Source organism: Centruroides vittatus, unplaced genomic scaffold, assembly GCF_030686945.1.
Source record: "Centruroides vittatus isolate TY-2023 unplaced genomic scaffold, ASM3068694v2 contig_318, whole genome shotgun sequence".
Classification (NCBI taxonomy): Eukaryota; Metazoa; Arthropoda; class Arachnida; order Scorpiones; family Buthidae; genus Centruroides; species Centruroides vittatus.
The window spans coordinates 879,883-905,629 of NW_027122045.1; the positions used below are offsets into that span (position 1 = coordinate 879,883).

At 25.9% G+C, this 25,747-nt stretch overlaps 1 protein-coding gene and 1 long non-coding RNA gene across 3 annotated transcripts in view; one reads left to right on the forward strand and one right to left on the reverse strand.

The window, feature by feature from the left end:
• The window catches only part of LOC136973492 (uncharacterized), a 183,927-nt gene extending 162,909 nt beyond the window's left edge, over positions 1–21,018 (reverse strand). The window contains exon 1 of one of the 2 annotated variants that reach the window (XM_067268222.1): positions 20,641–21,018. In XM_067268222.1, the coding sequence (XP_067124323.1) occupies positions 20,641–20,916 (276 nt within the window). In that variant the 5' untranslated portion in view covers positions 20,917–21,018. The remainder of the gene's footprint in view (positions 1–20,640) is intronic. The other variant, XM_067268223.1, reaches the window with a different exon arrangement.
• Positions 21,019–21,547: 529 nt separating this feature from the next.
• Positions 21,548–23,556, forward strand: LOC136973504 (uncharacterized). Its single transcript, XR_010880508.1, has 3 exons — positions 21,548–21,602; positions 22,913–23,149; positions 23,283–23,556. It is a non-coding gene; the product is annotated as an uncharacterized lncRNA (long non-coding RNA).
• Positions 23,557–25,747: the final 2,191 nt, after the last annotated feature.

Below are 25,747 nucleotides of genomic sequence, written 5' to 3' on the forward strand. Positions count from 1 at the left end.
ATTTTATTGTAGAAAAATATTTTATAAGATAAAAAAAAAAAACATAAATCATTTATTGATTTATATTTTGCATGTTATTTACTTTTAAAATGCATACAAATTCTATTTTTAATATGAAATTTCTAATATGAAACTATCTTTTGGAACACCCTATATTTTAAATAATTCATACAAACTAATACCAATTAAAAGATTTGAATCACTGATTTAAAAAATTGCCATAGACAAATCTGTGATTAATAGTAATAAAATCCAGATGATTATTTAATATTTAAGGGAATAGGGTGGTCCAAAGTTACCCGTTATTATTAATAAATTAAAAATATATCCCATTTAATTGAATTTTAAACTATTTACATTTTAAATAGCTTTATATACAAAAACATTACCGAACTTTGAAAAAAATTCTAAATAATTTTATAATGTGAATAGTTTTTTATGGACTTGAATTGAGGAAAGACGGAATGGTTTCCAAGGGAATTTTTTGAGGAAAACTGGCCCATATTTAGGTGTTAGACACGGGAAGGGAACCCGGTAAAGTCCACTGTTGGTCAGGTGAGAACCCACGATTATTCATTGATTTTATCTACTTGGCTTCTGGTGGACAATATTTTTAATAGGATAAAAAAAGAAATAAATAAGTTATTTTATTTTTCTTTTTAAATAAATTATAAAAGATAAAATATACCTATATATTATTTTGTTTCATATAAATGTAAAGATATTTATATATAAATCCGAATGTTTTTATATACTTTACTAAATTCTACGTATAAAAAAAAAGACATAATTGAAAAGTTTTAAAAATATTCTACAATAAAAACATGCAATTCTTTTTTTTACTTAAACGAGATTTTAAATGTTTGTTTTCGTATAGTAAAATCGTGCATTAAAATCTTTTAAAGACATAATTCTCTTTACGTTGTGTTACAAAAATAAGACTTCTAATGAATTCTGTAGAGATTCTAAAGATATTCAATTTAAAAAGATATTAAAATTCTTAAAATAAATATATAAATAAATAAATAGAAAATATCCCGAGTTTAAAAACTTTAAAGAGGAAATTAAATGGGGGAAAAATAAATTTAATTCTTTAGATGTAAATATTTAAATTAAATAAAATGTTTTCTGCATTCGGTTAAGTATTAAAATCATCTAAATATACATTACTTTAACAAACTTAATACGCTACTTTAAAAATAAATTAAGTCCAATAAAAGCTGTTAGCGTGTTAAGAAATTTGATAGAAATCAATTTACATTTTACTTTATTTTATTTTCAGAAAATTTAATTAAAAATTGATTTGTAAATAACTTATAAGTAATTATTTATATAAATTAAAGTTTCTTCAAACAAATTAGAACAGTAAATTATAGCATTCATTCATACTTAGCAAAAATGAGGATATTAATAGAGGAAAAGCTGAAATTTATTCAGCAATTTATTGATCTTTACAAACATTTATTCTTCAACTTTTCAATGATTATTAATTATTGTTAAAGCCTTAAGAGAATTGACTTTATAATACATTTACAATACACGTACGACAGGCTAATAATAAAGCAAACATCAAGAATTTATCTAGAGATATTATCAAAACAATCTGTTATTGTTTCGAAAGTGAAATAAGTCCCTCTAATAAATTCAAAATTCAGATTTCTGAATGATTAACTTGGTTTTCTCTTTAATGCTTCAGCAGATTTAACGTAGACGTTGCAATAATTGAATCTGTCAATCTTGTATGAAGGAAAATATGTTATTCCCTGAAGAATTTACAGAGAAAATTACTATGAATAAAACGAAACGGATAGAGAATGGCTCTACATCTTAATAAATCATCTGTTTTTCTTGGAAATATTTCGTGGAAATGGCAATACAATGAAGCATATCTAGTGTATTATGTGTATTGCTAGAACGTACAAAAGAAGGGAAAAAAATACGTATTTATGAAGATTTATATGCTTAAACTTTAATGACAACATCCGATATGTAAAAAGGAGATTTAGAACTAAAGTAAAAGAGCCACAAAACTGTAAAATTGAAGAAAAAGTATTGATACAAATAATCAATTTTCACAATAAAATAGAAATAAAACAAGGAAGATAGTAGAGGAAAAAATTGACAAGTAGAAAATTAATACTATTACATTTTATAAAGGATGATATCACAGTTTAATAAAAGATAATCGAGTAAAATTTCTCCCTTTACAATTGCAGACAATTTTCAATTTAAACTTTAGCAATTATTCATTTATTCATCGTATAATAAAAGGAAATGGTGTAATAGTTTTCCTAAGTTATACAATAAATGTTTGTGAAATGGATAAATATAATTACTTTTAGACAATTTTAAAAATTAAACTATGGTTATTATCCATTTATCTGGAACACAAGCTGTACTTGTATGTTTAAATGGAGATGCCGTTTTATTTCAAACTAGATGGTGGTTTCGATAATGCTTCTGCATTAGTAAATTCCCTAAACGCCGATAAATTTGCATTAAGTTGAATACAAACTTCCACTTATACCTGAATATGCATCAATGAAAGGATCCAATTTTCTGATATAATCAACAACTGAATTAAATATGTCCTTCCTCTTTTTTTTTAATCCCTCAACTTACGTAACGCATTTTTTATGATTATCCCTCAAAAATAATAATTAAGTTTAACACACAATGAAAATCAAAAATTAAATAAAAATTAAGTAAATTCCTCAAAAAGTTATTATTTTTATATTTAAATTGCCTTTGATTTCATTCTATAGTAAATTTAATTACTACTTAATTGTATACTTAACTTAATTATTATTAAGATTAATTTTTAAAATTGTTTTTAAAAGTAATTACATTGATTTTTTTGAATAAATAAAATTCATAAATAAAATAATTACGGTAGAAATTGAATTTTTTTCGTTTTTTTTTTTGTTTTTCCTTCTTTAAATTTAATGAATTTTTATTTAAGTTTTAAATAAAATTTTATTCCATTTTTTAATCATTTTTATTCCATTTTTTAATTATTTTTATTCCATTTTTTTGCACTAAAAACCAAGGAAAAAAATTTGAAATTAATTGAAATTATTCTCGAAAAATCAAAAAAAAATTCATAAAATTTACAAAGTAAATAAATAAATTTAACAATTATTTTTAAATTATTTGAAATTAAAAGTGTAATTATCATTAAGAAAACTTCCTAACAATCAAATTAAAATTAATTGCAATTAAGTTATCGGAGTTTTTCTTATTGATATAAATGTACACTCGCTAGATATTCAAGAATATAGTTTATGTAAATAGAATTATATAAATTTTTCTAAGCGATCCTTATACAAATTCTATTATAGAAATTAATCTAGAAAACCTTTCTTAATATCACAAAAAATTTAAATAACAAATAAAAAAAAAACACTAAAGAGATAATGAAATTTATAAGGAAAAAAAATGAAAAATAATCCAAGAAACTAATCTCTTGTGAGTTTCTCTAATGCCTTAATCTTATTAATTTTTGTTAGTGATTAAACTTATTATCGTTTAGTTATTTATTTACATTTATAGATTTTTTTTAATAAAGAAAAATAATTAATTTAAATTATTTATTTAATTTTCTTTTACTAAAATAATTAGCTTTAAACATGCACCATTTAAAACGCTTTAGTTGTTAATTTTTAATTACAAAACAATTGTATAATTTTTTTAAAGTATACATTATAATTGGGATCCGAAAAAGAAACATTTTAAACACGTTTAAATTAAATTTAAATGCAAAAAAAAAAAAATGATATAAAAACAATTCACTCACATAAATTATTCATTCATGAAAGTTACAGTTAATTTAAATATAGATTTTTACATAATAATCGACTGCATACTTCATGATAAATTATTAAAGTATTAGTCGAACTAAATCATGTCAAAAGCAGTTAAATTCTAAGCGTAAACTAAATGTATCTTTTATATTAGCTCATCGTCCTTTTCTGGAATTAATTTGACAATAGTTAACTAATAACGACCTTTATCGTCGTCGTCATCATCATCATCATCGACTTTATCATCATGCTTCTAACCAATTCGTTTAATAAATAATTTTTTAAAAATTAATAACATATTTAATTTGTTTATAAATTGGTATAAATTAATGAATTTTATCAATTTGAAACTAATTATTTATAGCATATTTCCACTTCCTTAAACGCTTCACAAGGGAATCCAATTAAAAATTCGAAATTAGTTACAAAATTAATAAATTTTAAATTAAATTTATCAAAATATCAGAAAAAAAATTATTTTATGATATTTTATGACAATTTTATTTTTAACATGCAAATTTTTATATTGATTTTAATCTTTTCTTTCATTTTGTTTTCGTAGTTTCTTCTCTTTGTAAATTTAATTACTCCTTCGATAATTTATATGAAAATTTTCAAGTGTTGAACACAAGATCGCGTTAATAACAATCATTTGACTTATTCCACCTTTATTTAGTTTATATCAACAAATATGTTATTTAGTTGATATCATTCTCAACTAAATAAAGGTGGAAAAAGCCAAATGATTGTTATTAACGCGATCTTGTGTTCAACACTTCTAAGACAATACAACACTGTTTCACAATAAATCATAAATTTTCAAATTAGCTTCTCGAATGAATGGATTTTTTTATAATTTATATTATTATTATTAATTTTTTTCACCGTCAGTGGCCGTAGTTCAGAGGTTTCAGTGTATATAAATTTTTTTCCTTTCTTTTTTAGTGTTTAGTCTTATAAATAATAGTAATAATAATATTCTAAATGTATTTTTGATTACTTTAAAAAAAACATTTTAATAAATTATTATAATTATATAGAACACTTTTTATATGCTTTTATATATTTGTATGGTATTTATATTTATTCAATTATTATAGTATATATATATATATAGTTTAAATTTTATAGTCTAAATCTGGTCCGGAAAAGGGTGAGATTCGTACAGTTATAAATTCTGGGACAATCATAAATTTAGGGGTGGCAAATAGTTTACCCACTTGCCACCCCAAAATTTATTACGGGGACCAACGACTTGTCGTGGGTTCGCGCTTGACCAAGGAGCTGGCCATGCGGAGTTCTTCGGGTTTTCTTCACGTGTCTAACACCTAAATAAGGATCAGTTTCTCACAGAAAGTCTTCCCAGAACCTTTGGCAGATCGCCCATGTGTTGCGTTGCCGCGTTCTCTCAAATAAAACAATAAATGTAGGATCAATCCATTTCAATAAACAATGTAAATATACAGAAAAATTGATAACAAATTTCTTTTCATAAAATTTGAAACACTTTCCTTACAGAAAAAATTCTAAATTAAAAATAAAACCTGCGTAAGCTGGACTTGCACGGCACTGAATATTTTTCCGTTTAGACAGTTTTACTATAAATGAATAAAATTAATAAATGAAAACATATCGAAGAAATACGAATTATCATAAATATAAATTTTTATAGTCTATATTAATTCTTCCATATTTTTGTACACAAATGTAAAGTATAAACAAATAAATTAGTTGTTAAAATTTTAATGATAAGAACTATAAATACCCTAATAAATCTCCTTCTCAAGAGGCCCAGGATAAAAAAACCAAAGAGAAACCACAAGAAATCACTACGGGATTTATTATAAAAATAATAGATACCAAAATATTTAATAGTGTGGAAGTGAAAAAATAAAACAAACGAGTCTATAGGAAGCTTATATAATTATAATCATACAAATTTGGTGAATTAATTACATAAATTTTAGAATTATACTCCTGATACCATTACACATATCCTCCATGTCTTATACCCAATGTTTGCTCTTCTATCATTTATGTTTTCTAGTTTAATTCAGTATTTTGCTATTATAAATTTAAATATAGTAATACTTCGTACTTCGAACGTTCCACAGTTCGAACGGCCTCCTGTAATGAATTAAATTCGAAGTACGAAGCACCGCTGTGTTAAAATAACACAAAATATCTTTGTTACGTTCACATAAATATATTTTTATTATTAAGAATAAATGTAAATATATCGTAACTCTTTCCACAGAAACAAAAATGAAAAGATGATAAAATTATTCTTCCTTTGAATTATGTATAAGTCTTGAAGATAATTACGATATTAACGTTAATGAAGACGTAATGAAAACGGTAAAAAATTAAATATAAACGTAACAAACACGTATACATAAAACATTAAAATCATTTACATACATTGATTACTCAAGAATATTTAATTAAAATTATAAATAATAAAACATTATTTAAATTATTTATAAATTCATAACATAAATTTCAGTATGCTGAAAGTAATAATAATAATAATACTTTCATTAGAAATAGATTTAAATATTTTTTGAAGCTGATTTTAATATTTAATAATTAATTTTCTGTATAAAATTAAGTTCTTAAAGTAGTGTGAACAATTATATTTATAGTAAATGAGTTGAAAACATTGCCATAAAAGTCAATGAATATGGATGAATGAATAAATTTTATTTATTCAACTATTAAGAATCAAAGTAAATTTTCTTCTTTTTAATTCTAATACCAATTGTCCGTCTGGTAGTCTGTCAGGTTAATTTAATTTTTTTTTCTTAATGTCTTGATCGATTGTTTCTATTTTATTTTATTTTTTTCTAATCTATTCTGAGAATAAAAGGTAGAATTTCTACGTAAAAAGCCGGTTTCCAACTAATTTACTTTAATATAAATTATTAATTGTAGAACATTTTAAAATATTTTAAAGATTAAATCTTAATCGTAAAATAAATTTAATTAAATTACGTTTAAAAAAATAATTGCTTAATGGTCATTTATATTTAAATTATCAAATAAACTTTAAAAGTATTTTTTTTAAAAATTAGTCAATTAAAACATATTTTACACGTTTTCAATGTTTATTATACACTGTAAAACAATATAGGGCAGTTCAAACGAGCCAAGCTAAATATAAGTTATGCATAACAACGTAATTATTCACTATATCGGGGTTTTCACGTTTTAATATAATTTTTTTTCAGTTTAAAAATATATAATATATTTAAAGCTAATTTAAAATTCAGATTAAATGTAATTAAATGTAGAAAATAATTTATAAAACTTAATACAAATGTAGCAACATCTGGTTAGAGCGAGAGAGGGGTGAGAAAAAGTGCCATATTGTTCAACATCTGATCTTGATTTGGCATGCAAAGAGAAAATGACGACAGGCAAGCCAAGTAGAAAATGGGAAAAGAAAATAGTGAATTGGATAGTAAATTAACATAAGTTTCAGCGGGGGGAGGGAAATAGTAAAATCAAATCAATTCATGTTAATTGATTTTTGCTCTTTATTAATGTTCTCTTTCTATAAGCATTTAATATAATATATATAAAAATAGGAAAATTGATATTTCATAGTAAAATAAATAATAAAAGAAAGGACATAAAACGGCAACAAAAATATCGATTTTACTAACGTTGAAAAGTGCATTTACTTTTAAAATATTTAATTATTTTCTTAATTAAAAAAAAGTATTATTAAATTACGATGAAAATAGAGTTAGTTTTAATTTATAAAATTAATTAAATTTTATACATAAAACTTTTCATTTTACTTAAAAAACAAAACTAAATGCTTTAAAAAAACAACAACAACATTATATGATTTTGTTTTAAAAATTATCATTAATTAATTATTATATAAATAAACAAACAAAACTACTTTTTAAATGATATATTTATTATTAAATACAATTTTATTTGTAATAAATTTGTAGAGTAAAGCAAAATGGGACATAAATAATGGTAATTGCTTAGAAATTGTACAAATTAATGACAACATTTTATTTATAATATGAATAGAGAGAAGGTCAATCACATCAAAAACTTTTTTTATATATATATTTTATTTCTTTTCTTCTCCCCCTTTCTAAAGAACTGTCACAAAAGTAATTCCATATTCAAGCAAATAACAATTTAATATTGCATAGCAACGTGTTTCATGCTTGGCTGCTTTGCAGTATCTCCCAGAACACGCTTGTTATTCAGTAGAACAGATCAATACTCAGAAATGTAACGCTCAAAATTAAGTCTGCCATTCAATAAAATGGATGTATTCATTCAAAAAATGAATAAGTAATAACTGTTATAATATCAGTCTTTCTATTTAATATATATATATATATAATTTTTTTCTAATAAATAATTAATGATAATGTACATATTTTTCTCTCTTTTACTTCTAACAATATCGATAATTTAAAAAATAAATGTTAAAATTTTATTTCCGATTTTTTATTTTATTTTATTTTTTATATTATAATATAAAAAAATTTTTTCTATTACAAATTTCGTAATTAAGTCTTTGAATTTTTTTTATGTAGAAATTATTATTATTTTATTGTATTTTTTTCTGTGTATTATATAGTGTAGACTTTCGGTAAAGTGAATGATTTACTCGGCCCGTTGAGTATTTACTATATCGAGAGTCCACTGTATATAAAATGTTATTTTTCTTATATATACATACTACATATTTGTTTCAGTAGAATTCATTTTTCTTTCATATTTCGTATTTCATATGCGTATATTTCTTTATATTCTAAAAAGAAAACTTTCTTTGTTGTTTACGTTGTATATCAATCCATCCGTTTTTTTGGTTTTTTTTTAAATTTTCTTATTTCTTCCGTTTTCTGAAATTTATTATAAACATTAACTTCACCGTATGCTCTCGATATAGTGAACTTTCGAAGGAGTAAACTAAATCATTCAGTATATACATTAAAAATAAACACCAATAAAAATTGTTCACTATATCGGGTGGAAACGATATCAAGAGGCCATTACATAGATATATTTCTACTCGTTTAAATTGCATTAGTTTTATTTAAATTGAGGAAGTATTCAATGGCAATTCATGGCATCAACTTGTAAATAAAAATATAAGTTTTTTTTATACATCCTCCGCTGATTACTTTACGCATAAACACGTTAAATTTAATGGCATTTTTTAAAGTAAAATTTACTTTATTTCCACACTTATTATCATCATAAATAATTAATTAATTTAAAAATTAAATTTATTTTTATACACCGAGATATGTTCTAAAGATAAATTTAAATAACTTTTATGGCTCTCTCTTTCTCTCTCTCTCTCTCTCTCTATATATATATATATATATATATATATATATACACATATATACAGTTACAATTACTGTATACGTAATTAAAGTTTAGAAAAGAACGTATATTTATATCTATATATACACGTATATATATTTATATATATTTAAATTTCCATCACGTAACTAAGATCTTCAAGGCATTAATTATTACCTCTAATAAACTCCACGATTAAATGACAAACATTTAATGAAATAATTAACGATAATAACATCAAATGCGAGAACGAAACGTTGAAGCGAAGCAAAATCGATCGAGTAATGCAGAACAGTTTGATAATTATTATTACAACTAACCAATTAATCACGTGACTCGACGGGTTTTATAAAAATCCCTCTCATTCGTCGTCCCCCCTTATACAAAGTAAATTTAAAAGAAGACTTTTCATTAGTTATTATTACTATTATTATTATTATTATTATAAAAATGTTTTGTTATATTAATAAACTTAAATGTAGATTTATTATCAGTCAAATATCAAAATCATAACCTGAAGGGCATCATTAAGTGAAAATAAAAGCAAAAAAAAATAATAATAATATGTTAGAAAGTAACGTGTTTCTTCCTTTGTAAAGTCCGGTATTACTTTTTTTTGTATTTTTATTTTTTTAAATTTAATTTATCCTATTTCTTTGTTACTGATAAGAGAAATTTCATTTTCTTCTCTACATAACGAGATATTTTTCATTATCAATTTAACAACCGTGATATTTATTTAATGAACCGTCTTAAAAGTAAATTGCTAACAGAAACTGAATTTAATTGAAAAATTTAAGAAGAAGAAGATGAAAGAGAAGAAAGTATAAATATATTTTTAAATGATATTCTTTTAAAGATGTGGCTAATGATAAATTATATCGGTGATACATGTATTTGGTTATAAATATAAATAAAAGAATGTCACGCATATATACATATATATTTATTTATCGTCAGTCAAATAGTTATTTAAGAAAGAAAAGAAAAATAATGTAATAAATTTCCTCTTTTCATAATAAAAAACAAAAGTATAGATAAAAAGAATTATTTTTGCAATATATTCAGCATTAAATTGAAGAGAAAAAAAATGGTGCAGTTAATATCAAAACTAATCAAGAATCTATATTCTTAATTTGCATAAAAAATTATATAGAATTATTGTATAATATAATAAATTAATATACCAAAGAAAATAATATATTTATGTAATAAATATAGAAATAAATATATATTCTTATAACAGAAAAAAATGTAGGCATATTGTTATAGCTAATACAGGAAATAACTCAGATATATACCAATAACTAATAATATATATATATATAATTATTTGAATTTAATCAAAAGGATCAAAATTAATTTCTTTTTCCCTTAACAAAAATCTTTAATCTGAGAAAAATAATTTAAGTAATCATCTCCAGCTGGTGTAATTAATTACATTTATTGACTGAACAAATTTTAATTTTCTTTTTAAAATTTTATAATTATTTTTAATTTTTCTACAGCTTGTTAAACTTAATGTAAATAGTTAAGATTTTATGAAGTTATTTTTACTTTACGAAGCTTATTTTAAATCATTTTTAATTCATTCACAATGAAAGTATTTTCAATGTAACAATGGAAGAGTCATTTAAAAAGGTCTTTTATGTAATTTTTATTTATAAAAAGATTTTCAAAAGGCAAAAATAATTTCTTTGGTGCATACAGGGAAAAAAATAAAATAAAATAAAATAAAAAGAGAAGAATATTACAATGTCTGTATGCAATTTCATGTAAAAGTATATTTTCTACAATTCTATTTTCTTCTTCGATTCTATTCAATTTTAAAACCTTTCTTTTAATAACGTATAACAATGACAGAAATTCAATAACAGAAATCAATTTTTGCGAGAATAAAAAATAGTAATAATATAGAAAATATTTTACTATTATTTTCGAAGAAATAAACTAAAATAAAGATAATTTCATTCAATACATTTTTCACCATTTTAATAAATTAATTACAATTAAAGAGCGGAGGAGAAATCATTTCCGGAAAAAAAAAACAATTAATTAAAATCTATTTAAATTATATTGTTAAAAAACTAAATAAATATAATTAATAATTATTTATTTAATAATAATATAAGTACGAATGTAAACATATTTAAAAACTTTTTAACGTTAATTATACACCTTTAAACTGATAGATAAATAAATATATTTTTAAAAAGAAGAAAAATTTAATTTAAAACTACAGTTAAACGACTTTCGCGTATTTAATTTTATTGTTTCACAATCGTGAAAAGATAAATAAAATAAATAAAATATATTTTAAACAAATAGATTCTAGGGGGGAAAATAAGAGAAAAGGAAAAGAAAAAAGTAACTACAAAAATGTCGTCGAATAAAAGATGAAAGTAGCTTTGATCAATGATAAATGTTTACTCGAGAAAAACGATTTTCTTTTTCCAACACTGTAGAAACTTATCTAGTTCGATATTTTTACTGAATTGTTTCGAACTTCAAGAATAAATAAAAACAGCGAATTTACTGAATTGAATGATGACCATCAATAAAAATTTCGCAAACGATTCCATTAAATAATATATTTTTTGGTCTAGTAAAATACAGTTTTTGATAAGAAAGAAATACATATATATATATATATATATAAGTATATTCGAATTCAGATGTCTACCATATCTCTAACATGTGTACTAAACTTGGCACGTATTGATTTTAACATTTGACATATTACTTTTTATAGAAAATATTTCTAAATTTAAAAACTTATTTTATTTTATTTACTTATTTATTATTATTTTTTTTTGGTATTTCTGAACGGAGAAAAATAATATAAATATAAAAGGTAAGGATGGTGACTCATTTCTACGTTATTCAATGAGATAAAATTAATTTAATTTTATAATATAGAAAATAATAACGTTTCGAAACAATTTATTCTTTTATCAGAAAATTAAATTATTCATTATAAAGAAAAAAAAACAGGGAAGAAAAATTTAAAATGTGTTCAATAAAAATACACACGTACCTAAAACAAAGTTAAAAATGTAAGAGAAATGACTTGAAATGTAATTGAATAATGTAAATTATATGATGTTAAATTTTTCCATAAATTTTTATAACATTCAATTCCTTTAACAACACTTTACATCGATTTAAATTCTATTTTTAAGAACGTTTTCTAGATTAATAACTGCGATCTTTCGAGGTCTTTATCGCATAAAAATGAATTGATGGATGTATTTTATCTATCAGATTAACACGAAATACATTCAATTGCTAGAAATATTTCTAAAAATATTACCCTAATTCGGAAATTACTGCTTTATATAGCGAAGATTTACTATCATTTGTTCACTCGTGTATTTTTCTTCTTATCATCTTAGTAGTAGAGTTAAAGTGGATGTTACGACTGACTTCAAAGTTATTCAAACAAAGTTAAATTAAAGTGATAATGAGAAATAGCAAAATTGCATTTCAATTGCAACTAATTGAATAAAATCTAAAAACTAATTATACATTCCACTTCATTGATACTTTTACTTTATTTTTATCAAACAAAATCATCTCCTTTGAAGTTCGAAAATTTTTCATTACTTATCTGTTGTTATCAATTATCTGCACCTTTACAATTTTTTATTTTCCAAAATAAAATAATTATTTATTCATTAAATATGTTTTATTTTAAATTTTAAAATTGTTTTAAGTTGTAATTTAATTTTTCTTCTTTTCTTTCCTTTTTCCTCTTTTCGTTTTCCTCATCCTCTTAGTTCATTGCGATAAGAATTGATTGAAAGTTTTCAACCCCCCTGCTCTTTGCGTGTAGTGAATTGCAGGGAGGGGGGGTCGAAAACTGTTAAATCAATAAAATCGATCTCATAAATGGTATCCCTGCAATCTCACTGAAATCGAGCTCTAACAAGGAGTTGCTATTATATATATTAAAGAATTAAATAACAACATTAATATGAAAGATCTAACAGAAATTTAATTGTTCGCTTGATAAACTTTCCTCGTTTATCCTCATTACATAAATATAAAATAATAATTTAAATAACGATAAATTTATACCAAAAATTCCCTTCTTTTTTAATTAAATTATGTTACTTTCATCGATTTTTTTTTTCATTGTTCGATGTTGGAAATTCTTAGTAAAATTGCGTACCACGTTTCTGTTTACTAAATTCTCGTATAAGAAAAGAAGTGGTTTGAATACGTGTTTAAAAAACAAATAACTTAATTAATTAATTTTTTAAAGACATTTTTACTATCTTAATATATATAAATCTCGGTTGAAGGTATGATTTATAACAAAAGACAGTACTTAAATTATAATCTACAGATAGATAAATAATACTGTATCTATATACTGAATCATCCTATGACTTCGAAATATAGTTACCAAATTTTCTGAATGTGGCTTTCTGCTATTATTGACAGATCACTGAGCTTAGACTTAATATAATAGAGAGCGCACATTGATATTGATCAGTAAGATCTATATCACTAGGATATAAATCATTTTCGTGTGGCGGAGTTTAAACCTGTTAAACTCCGCCCAAAGTTGTAACCTGCACTTCTGGATTTGAAACTCTTGATATTTCATCATATTTCTTTATAGTTTCTAGAGAATTTTTTCCTCTAATTTATTATTTCTTTTTCTTTTATTATTTTTTATATTTTAAGTAATAAATATCAGTGTCAAATCTTAGTACATTTATCCTCTTTAAAGAACGATCTTCTAATAAAAAAATAGCAGTTAATAACTTAAATGCTACTTTTTTTAAAGGCATTAATAAAATTAAATAATTATTACTTAATAAATTAAATTTTAATTTTTTATTTGTACAAAATCAGAATTTATTTATCGCTTTATTTTCAACTATTGGAAAATAAAGATTAAAAAAAAAAAATATTGATCTAACATACGTTAAGCTGTGTAATTTAATATTTAGTTAAATAATTTAATACTTTCTTTCTATATAAAATATATATTTTTCAATAATTTATCACATCTTTCAATATTTATCAACTCTCCAACTATTTTTATTTATACAGAACAAAGTTTCTTACATGTGTTTAAAAATTTTATTATTTATATTTTTAGTGAAAAAAATCAATTTATTTTGTTTATCTCCTCCTAAATTATTTATTAAACTTATGTTAAAACCTAATTAAATACTGTAATTTCTTAACAAACAAGTATTAAAAGAATAATAAAGTAGACAGACAGACTTACTGTTCAAACGCATAAAAAAAAAGAAAAAAAGAAAATGGCGGTTTAAAATTTAGATTATTTATTATTTTATTAAGTAAAAAAGAAAAATAAATTATTAAATTAAAGTTTATTTATATATTTTAATATATTTTACCATTAATTAAAGTATTCACATATATATTTATTTATTTATTTAATTAGATTTATATGATACTTAATTAATGATTTAATATATTTTTACTTATAAATTTTTAATTAAATCATTATATCATCCTTGAATATTCATCACTCTTGAATAAAAATAAAGTTTTAAATAAATTATTTTAAGAACTATTGATTTAAAATAATGCTCTTTTATACTTAGAATAATTTATAATTAAATTAATTCTTTAAATAATTCTTTATTTAAATATGTAAAAAAAAAAAAATTATTTTTCCTCCTGCTAAATTTTATTATATTCATTATAGAAAAGTTTATAAATTAATTTAAGTATTTAAGCAATAAAAAATTATAATTGTTCACTTAAAATGTTTTTAAAAAAAGTCTAGGTATAAAGGAAACATTAATAAAAAGTTATTAAATATTTTTTTTTATAAATGAATCATACAACTGGGATTTTATTTGTTATTTTATAATGCAGGGCAACTATAACCGAATTGTCGTTTATCCAGTTTGAAAGGAACTAATATAAAAAGAAGTTACAAATTCAGTGAACAACACGTGTGCTGCATGTATTAAAGTAGTGCAACAGTACTAAGATGGAATAATAGGCTATCTTTTTCCTCTTGTGAAAGTCGACTATGGATTACAGAAGCAGTAAAATATTTTCTTTTCCTTTATTTTTCAACTGGGAACGTATCTTCAATTTATTCTTTCTCCTTTCATTCTATTGAGTACTCCTACACAGTATCAATACTTGAAAGTTTTTTTTTTTTTTTTTGAAGTGGTCACAAGGGTATTTTATTGGTCCATGTCTTAATGTTCTATCGAAAATATATAACGATTTAATTCTTTTACTTTATTTATAAACTTTAATATTTTTTTAAAAAAATACTTTACTTTTATAAAGATAACTGTACGAATTAATGAGATTTATTAGTATGGAAGTACATTTTTCATGAGTTTAGATGTACAGACAGACAGACGTATAAATTGTGTATAAATCCTAAGTTTTATCACTATAAGAGAATTAAAGTACAGTGTAAACTTTTGTGACACAACAAAACTAATTGTTTTCCAATTTTTCCATTGTATTGTAGTGATTTTAGTATTGTCACTCGAGTGTAATGATACTATAACGACAAAAATATCATCGATATACCCTGTCTGTAGGCATTTAGAGACTTTAAAATATTCAATTTCTACGAGTCTTTAAACGAAAACCGCAGAGAATTATAAAAAATAAAGGTTAAAAAATATAATTTATTATTTTAAAATGATGGCTACGTAACTATTTATTTTTATCCCTAATAATTGCTACCATTACTTTTTTAGCCTTCAGATTGGTTCAAAAGATTTTAACGGGGTGGGGCTATATCTCTCGAACCAATGGTCCGATTTTATCGAATATTTCTAAAAACAGTTTTCCCTAATGCTCAAACCTCCCTGCAAAATTTCAGAAAATTTCGATAAAAGATACAGGAGTTATTAAGCTTCAAATTGGGTACCACCTACAGCAATATCCTCATATATAGAAAAATAAAAACCCCAACTTAGTTGCATTTATCCACATTTCAAGGTCCTCCTAGTCCAAAAATATAAAAATCTTGGGGATCTTTTATTTGACTAATCGCTTCTGTTATATAAACCAACCGGAAAAGCAAAAACAGAAAATAAAATAAAATAAAACCTATTATCGAAAGTGAACCCATCAGATAGTTAAATAGAAATATATTAAATTAGAGAGTAAAGCACATGGAAGACATAATACCAATCACATGATCGATAAATATCCTTAACGTATTTATTCAGTTGCAAAATTAGATTTTTACATCATTAAAGTACAGAATCGATTCCATTCATTACATACAGAAGAATTTTTTTCTCCCCTTCCTTAATATAATCACATGACTTTGTTACTGTAACAGTGGGACGAGCAATAGCATATTACGACTGCTAAACATTTACAAGTTTTAGATGATTAACTCAATTTGATAAAGTGCTACCACATTATCATTTCCTGTACGTTCCGATTCTTGCAATGGCAATGGTACTAATTGTTTCTCTGATATCGATTTATTCTAAATGAGCATTTTCTTGTTCTGTTACTATATTAATACACAAATGCTATGTTTTCCTTACAAATTCATCCATTTTTAAAAAAAAAATCTATTACATTAATGTGCTGTACTTCTGTTACGTTGTGGTCTCGTGTCTCCAACTACACCCTTGTTATTAGGAAAACACTTTTAATAATTATACATACCATACATACCAAAAAAAAGGGGTGCAATCGTCTGTGCACCTGGTCTCGAAATTCTGTTACTGCACCAGACCTGGAGGCAATCTGTTCGTGTGGTTGATCAAAGAAGCACCTGATCATACTGGGGATAAACTTACAACAACTTTATCCCCAGAACGTGTTATTGCACGTGGACTTCAATGGGTGTTACATGGTACAAAATGGTTCCCCTCTTAAGTGCTTCAGATTGAAAAAAACAATTCAATCTTTCTTCCTCTGTTCTCGAGCTCAGATGAGAAGAGGTATTGTTTTTATATTTGAATTACAGTATATAGGTTAATTGTACCTACCCGAAATCGATTTATATACGGTGAAGACATAATATATGAATGCCCGACAATGATTTAGATTAAAGAAGACTAATGAACCTTTTGCCACATTTGATCTGAAGTGAATCAATTATTGCATCTAACCCCAGGACAACTGACTTGGTCAGAAAACAATTCACTAACGCACCACTGCACACAGCAATGGATAAGAAAAGTCTGTTACAATAAGAAAAAAACAGAAATCTTTTCAAAACAGATGGAGAGAAAAAATAATAATAAATACGTACAGTTGTATTACAGAACCCTATTTTGTTATTAAAACTGTAAGTCTTTTTTTAATAACTGATCTCGAGTACATCTTCTATTCTACTCACCCCCCAGGATAACCCATTATCGCACCTGACGATAGACAGGGACAATTTGTTACAATAACTAAATTGATCTCCTCAGGAGAAGTAGAGGGGGGACACAAGATTTGAAGATATTTCCTCTCACGAATAATGGAGGCGAATCGTTAAGTTCGTGTGATTTGCTACCTATCGGCAAATAAGTGAAAAAAAAAAAAAAAGAAAATTGACCGTTACGTGACACAGATATTCGGCACGGTCACGTGATTTTAATAACCCCCCAACCGAGGTCGCGTTAACAAGCCGTACGCTTAACGTGATTTTGTTAAAATCAGCTTCACTTGCCACTTTCGATTATGATATCACGTGATTCCGGTAAGCGAACCAATAATTCCGAACCTAACAAATCACGCAAAGGGGGGAAGGTCGAGTTTGAATACGTCACTGACGGGGAAAAAGTACTGTACATTGACGTTGCTAAGCAGAAAATTATTCTTTCCGAGTTTACAATAACTCTATTATATATAATTCTCGATTAATCCTTTAAATGCTGTATAAATTCTTTTGAAAAATGTTTTATTAACGTTTTCGAGATAAAGTAATAAAAGAAGATTTTACACAATAATCCTCTCCTCTCCTAGAAAATAATGACGTAATAACTGTAAAAGTTTTGTTAAGTTGGTAGTATTTAAGAGAGAGGAGAAACATTATTATTCTCCTCGTTTGGTTTAATCAATATTTTACTTTGTGAATCCAATTATTGGATACATTTATTATTATAATAGTTTATCCCTGTTGTCTCTAACGGCTCTTTAAAAAATCATTAAGAGCGATAAGTTACCAGGAGCTAAACGAAAATCACGTGATCCTCCAGACACTTTCTTAAACTTTTGTATTAATTGCCGCACGCGACCATCCCGCAATCACGTGCCCATTTCAATACCTCTAACGAACATATTTTTACATTTGCTCCAAGAAAAGAAAAAAATATTCCCCAGTCACGTGACTCTATTGTTTAAATTTATTTTAAAAAACAAATCAAATCACGTGCTGCTGAAAAAGTTAAATTTTTTTTACTGTATTTTTTTATTTTTTATTTTTGTTTAACAGGAAATTAAACTGTAACACGACCCACAGGATAATTTTATTTTTGTTTCTTTTTTTAAAAGTCTATCGTACCCAACAGTAACGTACAAAAGAAAAGAAAAAAAAATGGCAGCAATATCACGTAATTCACAAGAGGAGTCAATTTGTTTCAGTTTCGATCGCGTGATTCACCCAACAAAATAACGATTCTACTTCAGCGGTTTTCAATCGAATGACAAACCTTCGATCACATGATTGTAGATTCTGCTACAAGAAATGTTATTTTCATTTCATCAAAACCATAGGAGAAAAAAGGGGAAGAGGGGGAAAAAATCAGCCGGAATCAAGTAAATCACGCGTAATCACCACCCAATTTTTTATTCATTAAATACATTTAAAGTGAAACAACACAGAACTAACTGAATAAATAACCTTTTAATGATTCTTACCACGAAATAATAAATAATAAATGAACGAAAACGTAATTTAAATTTACAAAACACCACCTTCCCTTTTTTTTTAAATTTATTATTAAATATTTGTTTTATTTTGCTGTAATTGCAACTAAAATTCGATAAAGTATTGTTGATTTCTACTGTAAAATCGTTATTTTTAAAATAAAACAATACACCAGAAATTTACTAAAAACACCAGTTATAAAACACAACCCCACATTTAAAATTAATTTTTTTTAAAAAAATTCTAGTAAAATATGAGCGATTTTAACTAATTTATAACAATAATAAACACTTGAAGAATGAGTGAAAAATAATAATAAAATATTAAATTCGAATCACGTGAATGACGCATTCTTCTACGCTCCTTTCCGTTCTAAGTCAGATTTATAGGATTTAATCAATGATCCGTCAACAAAGAGGAAGACATTCGTTCGGGCACAGTTGAGAAAACAAATATTTAAGAACATCAAAATCTGTTCCTTCCCCAAGTAATCAGATTTAAGGATGAATAGGAGAAGACGATGTTATCGCGGCAACATTTATTATCGTATAAGTATCGCAACTGACTGATACTCCCTACTAAATCTTACTTCGACATCCCTAACGTACATAAAAGACTTACTTTTATCTACAAGAGATAATCGAAACGTGATAAAAATCACCAGAAACTAATTATCATACACTACATAAAAGTATACATTATCATAAATACTTGTGTAGCATCTGATATACTCCCCCTCCTACTTTTTTTTTCTTTCTTTCACGTCACACTTAATGGTTTTAATGTGAATATAAAGTTAAATTCCCGGTAAAACATTTTAAAATTTTAATTTATTTTTTTTAAAAATTCACTTTAATTTATTTTATTTATTTATTTTTTCTTAACGATCCTTTAAAAAAACTGCGGTTTTACGCGTTTGAAATTTACTTATTTATATTTATAATTAAAATAATTTAAAATTAAATAAGGTAAATTAATTTTTAAAACAGAATTAAACGACTTTTACACAACGTAAATTTATTATTACTAGCGTAAAATCTGGATAAATGCCAATAATATATTCATAAACAACTGACGAAAATCGGAAATTTTCGCGTATTTATTTATTTATTTTTTCGTCAGTTGAATAATTATAAAATAAAAAAAAACTGGCATACTTAATTACTATTATAATTTTAATAATGTTAATTATAATTGTAAATTTATTAAGGTACAAAAGCAAAATAAAATTTAACTTAATTTCAAAAAATATAAATTATCAGGAATTAATTTTTTTTCGGTAAATCTACTTTATATACCATTACTTTCAACACTAATTTTCACGCGACTCTACCCTTATTTTTTATTTTTCCTGGCAATTTTTTTTATGAACGCCGCGAACTCTTTAACGTCACAGTTATTTATTTTAACACTACTTACAAGCGCAACCCCAACTTATTATCAGAATCTCGAAACCACTCGACGAAGTATCCCGTACGAACATCACGCCCTCCAAGTGAGCAAACGCGAAAATAAAAATACCAAAAAAGTAAAAAAAAAACACACAGAAGAGGTGGGGAAACACAACAGCACACAATGGAAGAGAAAAAAAATGCGCGTAAACGAATTAACCAATCCATTAATGATAAACCTTACCTGACCATGATGTGATAATCTACCTTCCGGTGTTTGTTCCGGTAGGAAGTACAATCGCATACTCGATAGCACTTGATCCCGGTGACGGTCCTCCCATAACAAATGAAGTTCACCAATACACGGATCCTCATTGGGCGATATCCTGACAAAGAAAAACTCTCCTAGAGTCAAAATCCTGCTTTTTCCTAACTTCTGGTACTTGAACGCCTTATAGAATGTATAAGGGCCGTGTTGACCACAAGCAGATCCTACAAACTGCGGAAATGTCATGGACATATCAATTCACACACCACTACAACCAGAGCCTGCCTCACCACAGGAGAGCACACATGCTACTACCGCATGACAGGTCGAAGCAGGCGTACATCTGCAAGGTCGACTACCCCCATCTCCCCTTCCTTTTATATATATATGTATATATATATATATATAAAGATATATATATATATATATAGATAAATATATATATCTTTATATATATACTGTATGTATTTCTATAGACACACAACTCCTACTATCCCTCAACCGGTGGTGTTCCTTGGATGGGTTAAAAAATTCTTGCGCGCGCTTAAATAATTTTATAAACTCCCTACACAATCTTCAGTTTTGTACAACGTAACACTATAGTGTTATACTCTCAACAAAGGAGATAATCTTAGTTATTAGTCTCACGATAATGCGAAGGAAATTCTCATTATCTGTACTGATATATGGACATTGGCGCTGCGCAGTAAACCTTTTATTAGATTGGTCCGACAAATGTTGGAGGAAAGGGGAGGGGAGAAAAAGTAGGAAAGAGCGCGCCGCGTGCATAAATAAAAATCCAATTGCAAATAATCGTCGACCAATAACGTCTGTCCGTTTCTGTCGATCCCATAATGCTCTGGGTCAAGTTAATATGGCGTACGTTTAGATCTCTCCCTTGTCTTTACTCATCTAAGGATTTCGCCGGCATTTTCTAGGTAATAATTATCTTCTGACCTTGAAACTTTTTAATTATTACGTGTTTGGCGTGACGTCGACTCGATTGTTGTGTAATAAACGTCGGGTTTTTTTAAAAGAGGCGAAATTGACAGCACTGTGTGTAGTTTCCTACTTTTCCAATAGATGGCAATATAATTTAGAAAGTTTTTTAATTTTTATTTTATTTCTTTATTTATTTTAAAAATTAATTTAAACTTTTTTTAATTCGAAAAATTAAAAACTTACGAGAAAGTAAAAATTAATTTTATTTTAATGTAAAAGTTTTACTGAATTCCTTAAGGTATTTAAATTAATTTAATATTTAAAATGTATTTTTTTACGTCACATATTAAAAATTATCAGATATAGGCAAAAATACATAAGTTAAAATTACTTAAGTAATATAATTTTATTAGAAATCTTCGAATAAGAAGAAAAAATTGATGTATATTTCGAAAATATAAATTTAAAATTCTAAAAATATTTTATTAAAATAGAAAAAGAAGCTGTTTAATTTTTATTAAATTACTTTTCAAAATTTAATTATTATTATTTTTAATATAAAAGCTTTTAATTATTTTTTACATGTGTGATGATAAAATTTATTAATTTATTTACAAACTTCACATCTTATCAACAGATGGCACCAAGTATATTAAAAAAGAAAAATTCGAATATAATATAATAATAATTTTGTAAAAAATCATTAACAAATAAAATAATAGCATTAACTCCATTTTAATGAATAATAATTAATTTTACAAAGAAAAAAGTGACAATTAAAATAGAAATTATAATATTTATATAGTTTGTAGCTTGTCCAACAGATGACGACACATTACAATTCTGAAATTATAAGAACGTCAACCTCTATTGATCCATTGTGCATGAAAACAGTTATCAGCATAAAAAGAAATGTTTAAAAATAAATATTTGAATGTAATTAAATTTTAAAATATTTTAAAAGAAAAAGAAAAGTAGATAAATTTTATCTGTTTATAGAAAAATTGTAACATAAAAATGTATTTTAAAAAATGCTTTTATGATAAATTATCTTAATTAACTTGTTGAAAATTGTGTTAAATTTATCAAAAAGTATAAAAATTTCAAATTTATTTTAATTAGCAAAAAATATGGCAATTTTTAACTTTTATTAAAGCTGGAGGACTTTCAAGTGGAGGTTGTTTTTCAAAAAATATTTTTATTTAATAATTTAAAAATGTTAATTATTATAGCATTAATTAAATTAGCAAATAAATTAAAAGAATTTTCTTAAAATAACACTGAAACTTTTAATTTTATATTACAGATGAAGCTGCAATAACAACCACTTTCCAACCACGTTACCTGGTAACAGCGGCCATTTTCTTAAACGTTGCCTTCTAATATTCATACGAAATTACCGCCAAAAAATAGCCAAATTTTTTGTGTTGTCGCCCGTGTCCGTTGTTTAATGGTTTACATGTTTTTAGAAAAATTTACTTCTTTGTGAGGGATCAACAGTGCTTTAGAGAATGAATACTAAAAAATTAATCATCAAAAACTTGTAAGTAATGCTACTTGTAACAGGAAAAAATATTCGGTATCGTGCGATTCCGGTTTATACAGGTTTCAATGTGCTAAATTAGCATCATTAGTATCTAAGATATTATGCTATCATCGTCATAATTATTTTTCAGTTTTATGGACCAGGCGATTAAGTGGTCAACCTAATGCTCCGGAGCATCCGGGATCGAGTCTGGCCAGTATATTCGGATGGTGATTCGTCCCAGGCACTGTTGTGAGCCTGGCCGAACCCACGGTAGATTTGGAAAAAAGGCCCCATAGTGTGCACAAGAAAGAAAGAGTTGAAAAGAAACGTTTCAGTTGATTTGAGTGAATACGGCTAGAAACTATAATAATTATAATTTGTAGATATTTCAGTAAAATTTAATAAAGTCTTTTATATTTAAAGTGTGTTGTGTCTAGAATTTTATACGGGATTTATAATTAAGGGTCGGATTTTCATGCATGTGCATGTTTTTTTTTGTAAATTCTATGTTAAAAAACCTAAGTATAAACACAATTTCTCTTATATTAAGGTTGTAAAAACGCGAATAAATTATGCACAGTTAGATTTTCACTGCATGTTTTGCAGATTTGACCATTTTGTTTTTTGGCTAAACAAGTGCTTCTTTGTTTGGTTTGGATTATTTGTTTATGGCAACGAGACATGTAAGCAATCTGCCAAAGAGGCTTTGTATGGAAACTGACCCCATTTAGGTGTTACTAACGTGAATAAAACCCGGAAAAATCCACCTGGCCAGCCCGTTGGCTGGGCGTGAACCCACGACCAACTACCAGTGTTAAGTGGTTTTACCCAATCTGCTACTAGTGGGCATAAACCTGTTTGCATGATTGTAAATGTTACTTTGCTGTGAATCTTTTTAGCACATGTACAGTACAGTACAGTCCATCTGAGAAACATCACTTCCCCCATCCAATTACAAATGAACTCTCAAAATTCAAATGTTTCAAATTTAAACGCGCCGTTTAAACGGACATGTTTCGCGTTGCCAAAGAAATCTCTCATTTTTCAAATTCTGAAAACTTTTTGAATTAATTAGGTTAAATAGGAAATGTACAGTATCTGTGAAGTTAATAATGTTACAATTAAAATCTTTCTAAACCTGTTTAAGTGAATGTTTAATTAAACATCAAGACGGTTTCTTGTGTGTTTATGAGTAAATCAAGCTGGATGGTTTGCACTTCTCAGTTTCCAGGCAAGTGTGATCGAGATTTCGAGAACGTTTGGCAACGTCGATAGGAACTAGAATCTTCCTCACCCATTTTTTCTCATATTGAAGACGTGATTGGAATTGTGTAATGGTAATGACATCATTTTAAGCTAGCTCAAGTTTCTGATCTGGCTAGTAATAGTAATATAAATTACTACAATTATTAAGCTAGTTTAAATTGCTATTGCACACAAGATAAAAGGTTAACAATTCTAGAAATTTAGTTAGAATTACATACTTTTATCCTAAAATTGTAACCTGCACATTTCAGGCTTGATTATGTATCCCTGTTTCTTTTTATATTGGTGTCTCTTCAATAGCTGCTAATCTTTAATAGCTGCTGTTCTATCTCACATTTTAAATGAATTCATTCATTGGTCGGTTTTATTCCCAAAGAATGGAATTTATTTCCAGCAATTGTAGCAAAATAATAATGATTCTTACCGCCGTATTTCATTATCTTCTGCAATGTTAAAAATTTTTCAAAATTTTTGATTATGTTTACCTCTAATAACTCGGGCCTCACCATCAGGCTGGCCACGTGGTTTATCGGGTTTCCGCCAGGTGTCTAACACTCTAAATAGAGGCCAGTTTCCATACAAGTCTTCTGGGAGGCACTCCCATTTGGCAAATCGCCCACGTGTTCGTTGCTCCAAAGCATCCTAATTTTTATATTAATAGCAATTGTATAAATTTATATAAGACCCTGGCATTGTGTTTTGGTGAGAAACTAAGATTTAATTGTTCTATACTCCCTTTTGAAAAAGAATTGACTATTCAGAGAAGTATTTCATGGCGTAATTGCTATACCGTTTCTTACCGTCTGACCTTACGTGAAATATTTTTGGCAAGCTTTCATTCTGTAATAGACAACTGTTTACCCGTGTGAACAATGTCTACATCTTTGTTACTTCAAGAAATCTCCCTATAACTTGAAACCATCTACTTAATTTTTAATAAACTGTGCGATATACCTGCGAGTGTACTGGAGAGATTGCAAGATTCCATTAGGGTTACATTTCAATAAAATCTTATTATAGAAATACTTCATGTTTTCTTCAATTTGCTTTCTTTGCGTTAAGAGTATCTATAGTCTGCACAGCGAAAGAGTAGACACGAGTCAGCCTGAGTTGGAAGGGACTATGTCAGATAAAAGGGAAGAAAGGAGACACATGGATCTGTTTTCTTTCAGCAGATTTGTTTATCACACATTTAAAACGTTTCTATACCGTTTTTATCATAAATAATTTGATTGCTATACATTTTTACAAAGTTTATTACTATGTCAACGCCCACGTTTCCTTCTATCCCTTTCATCTGACATAGACCCTTCCAGCTCAGGCTGACTCATGTCTATTCTTTAGCAG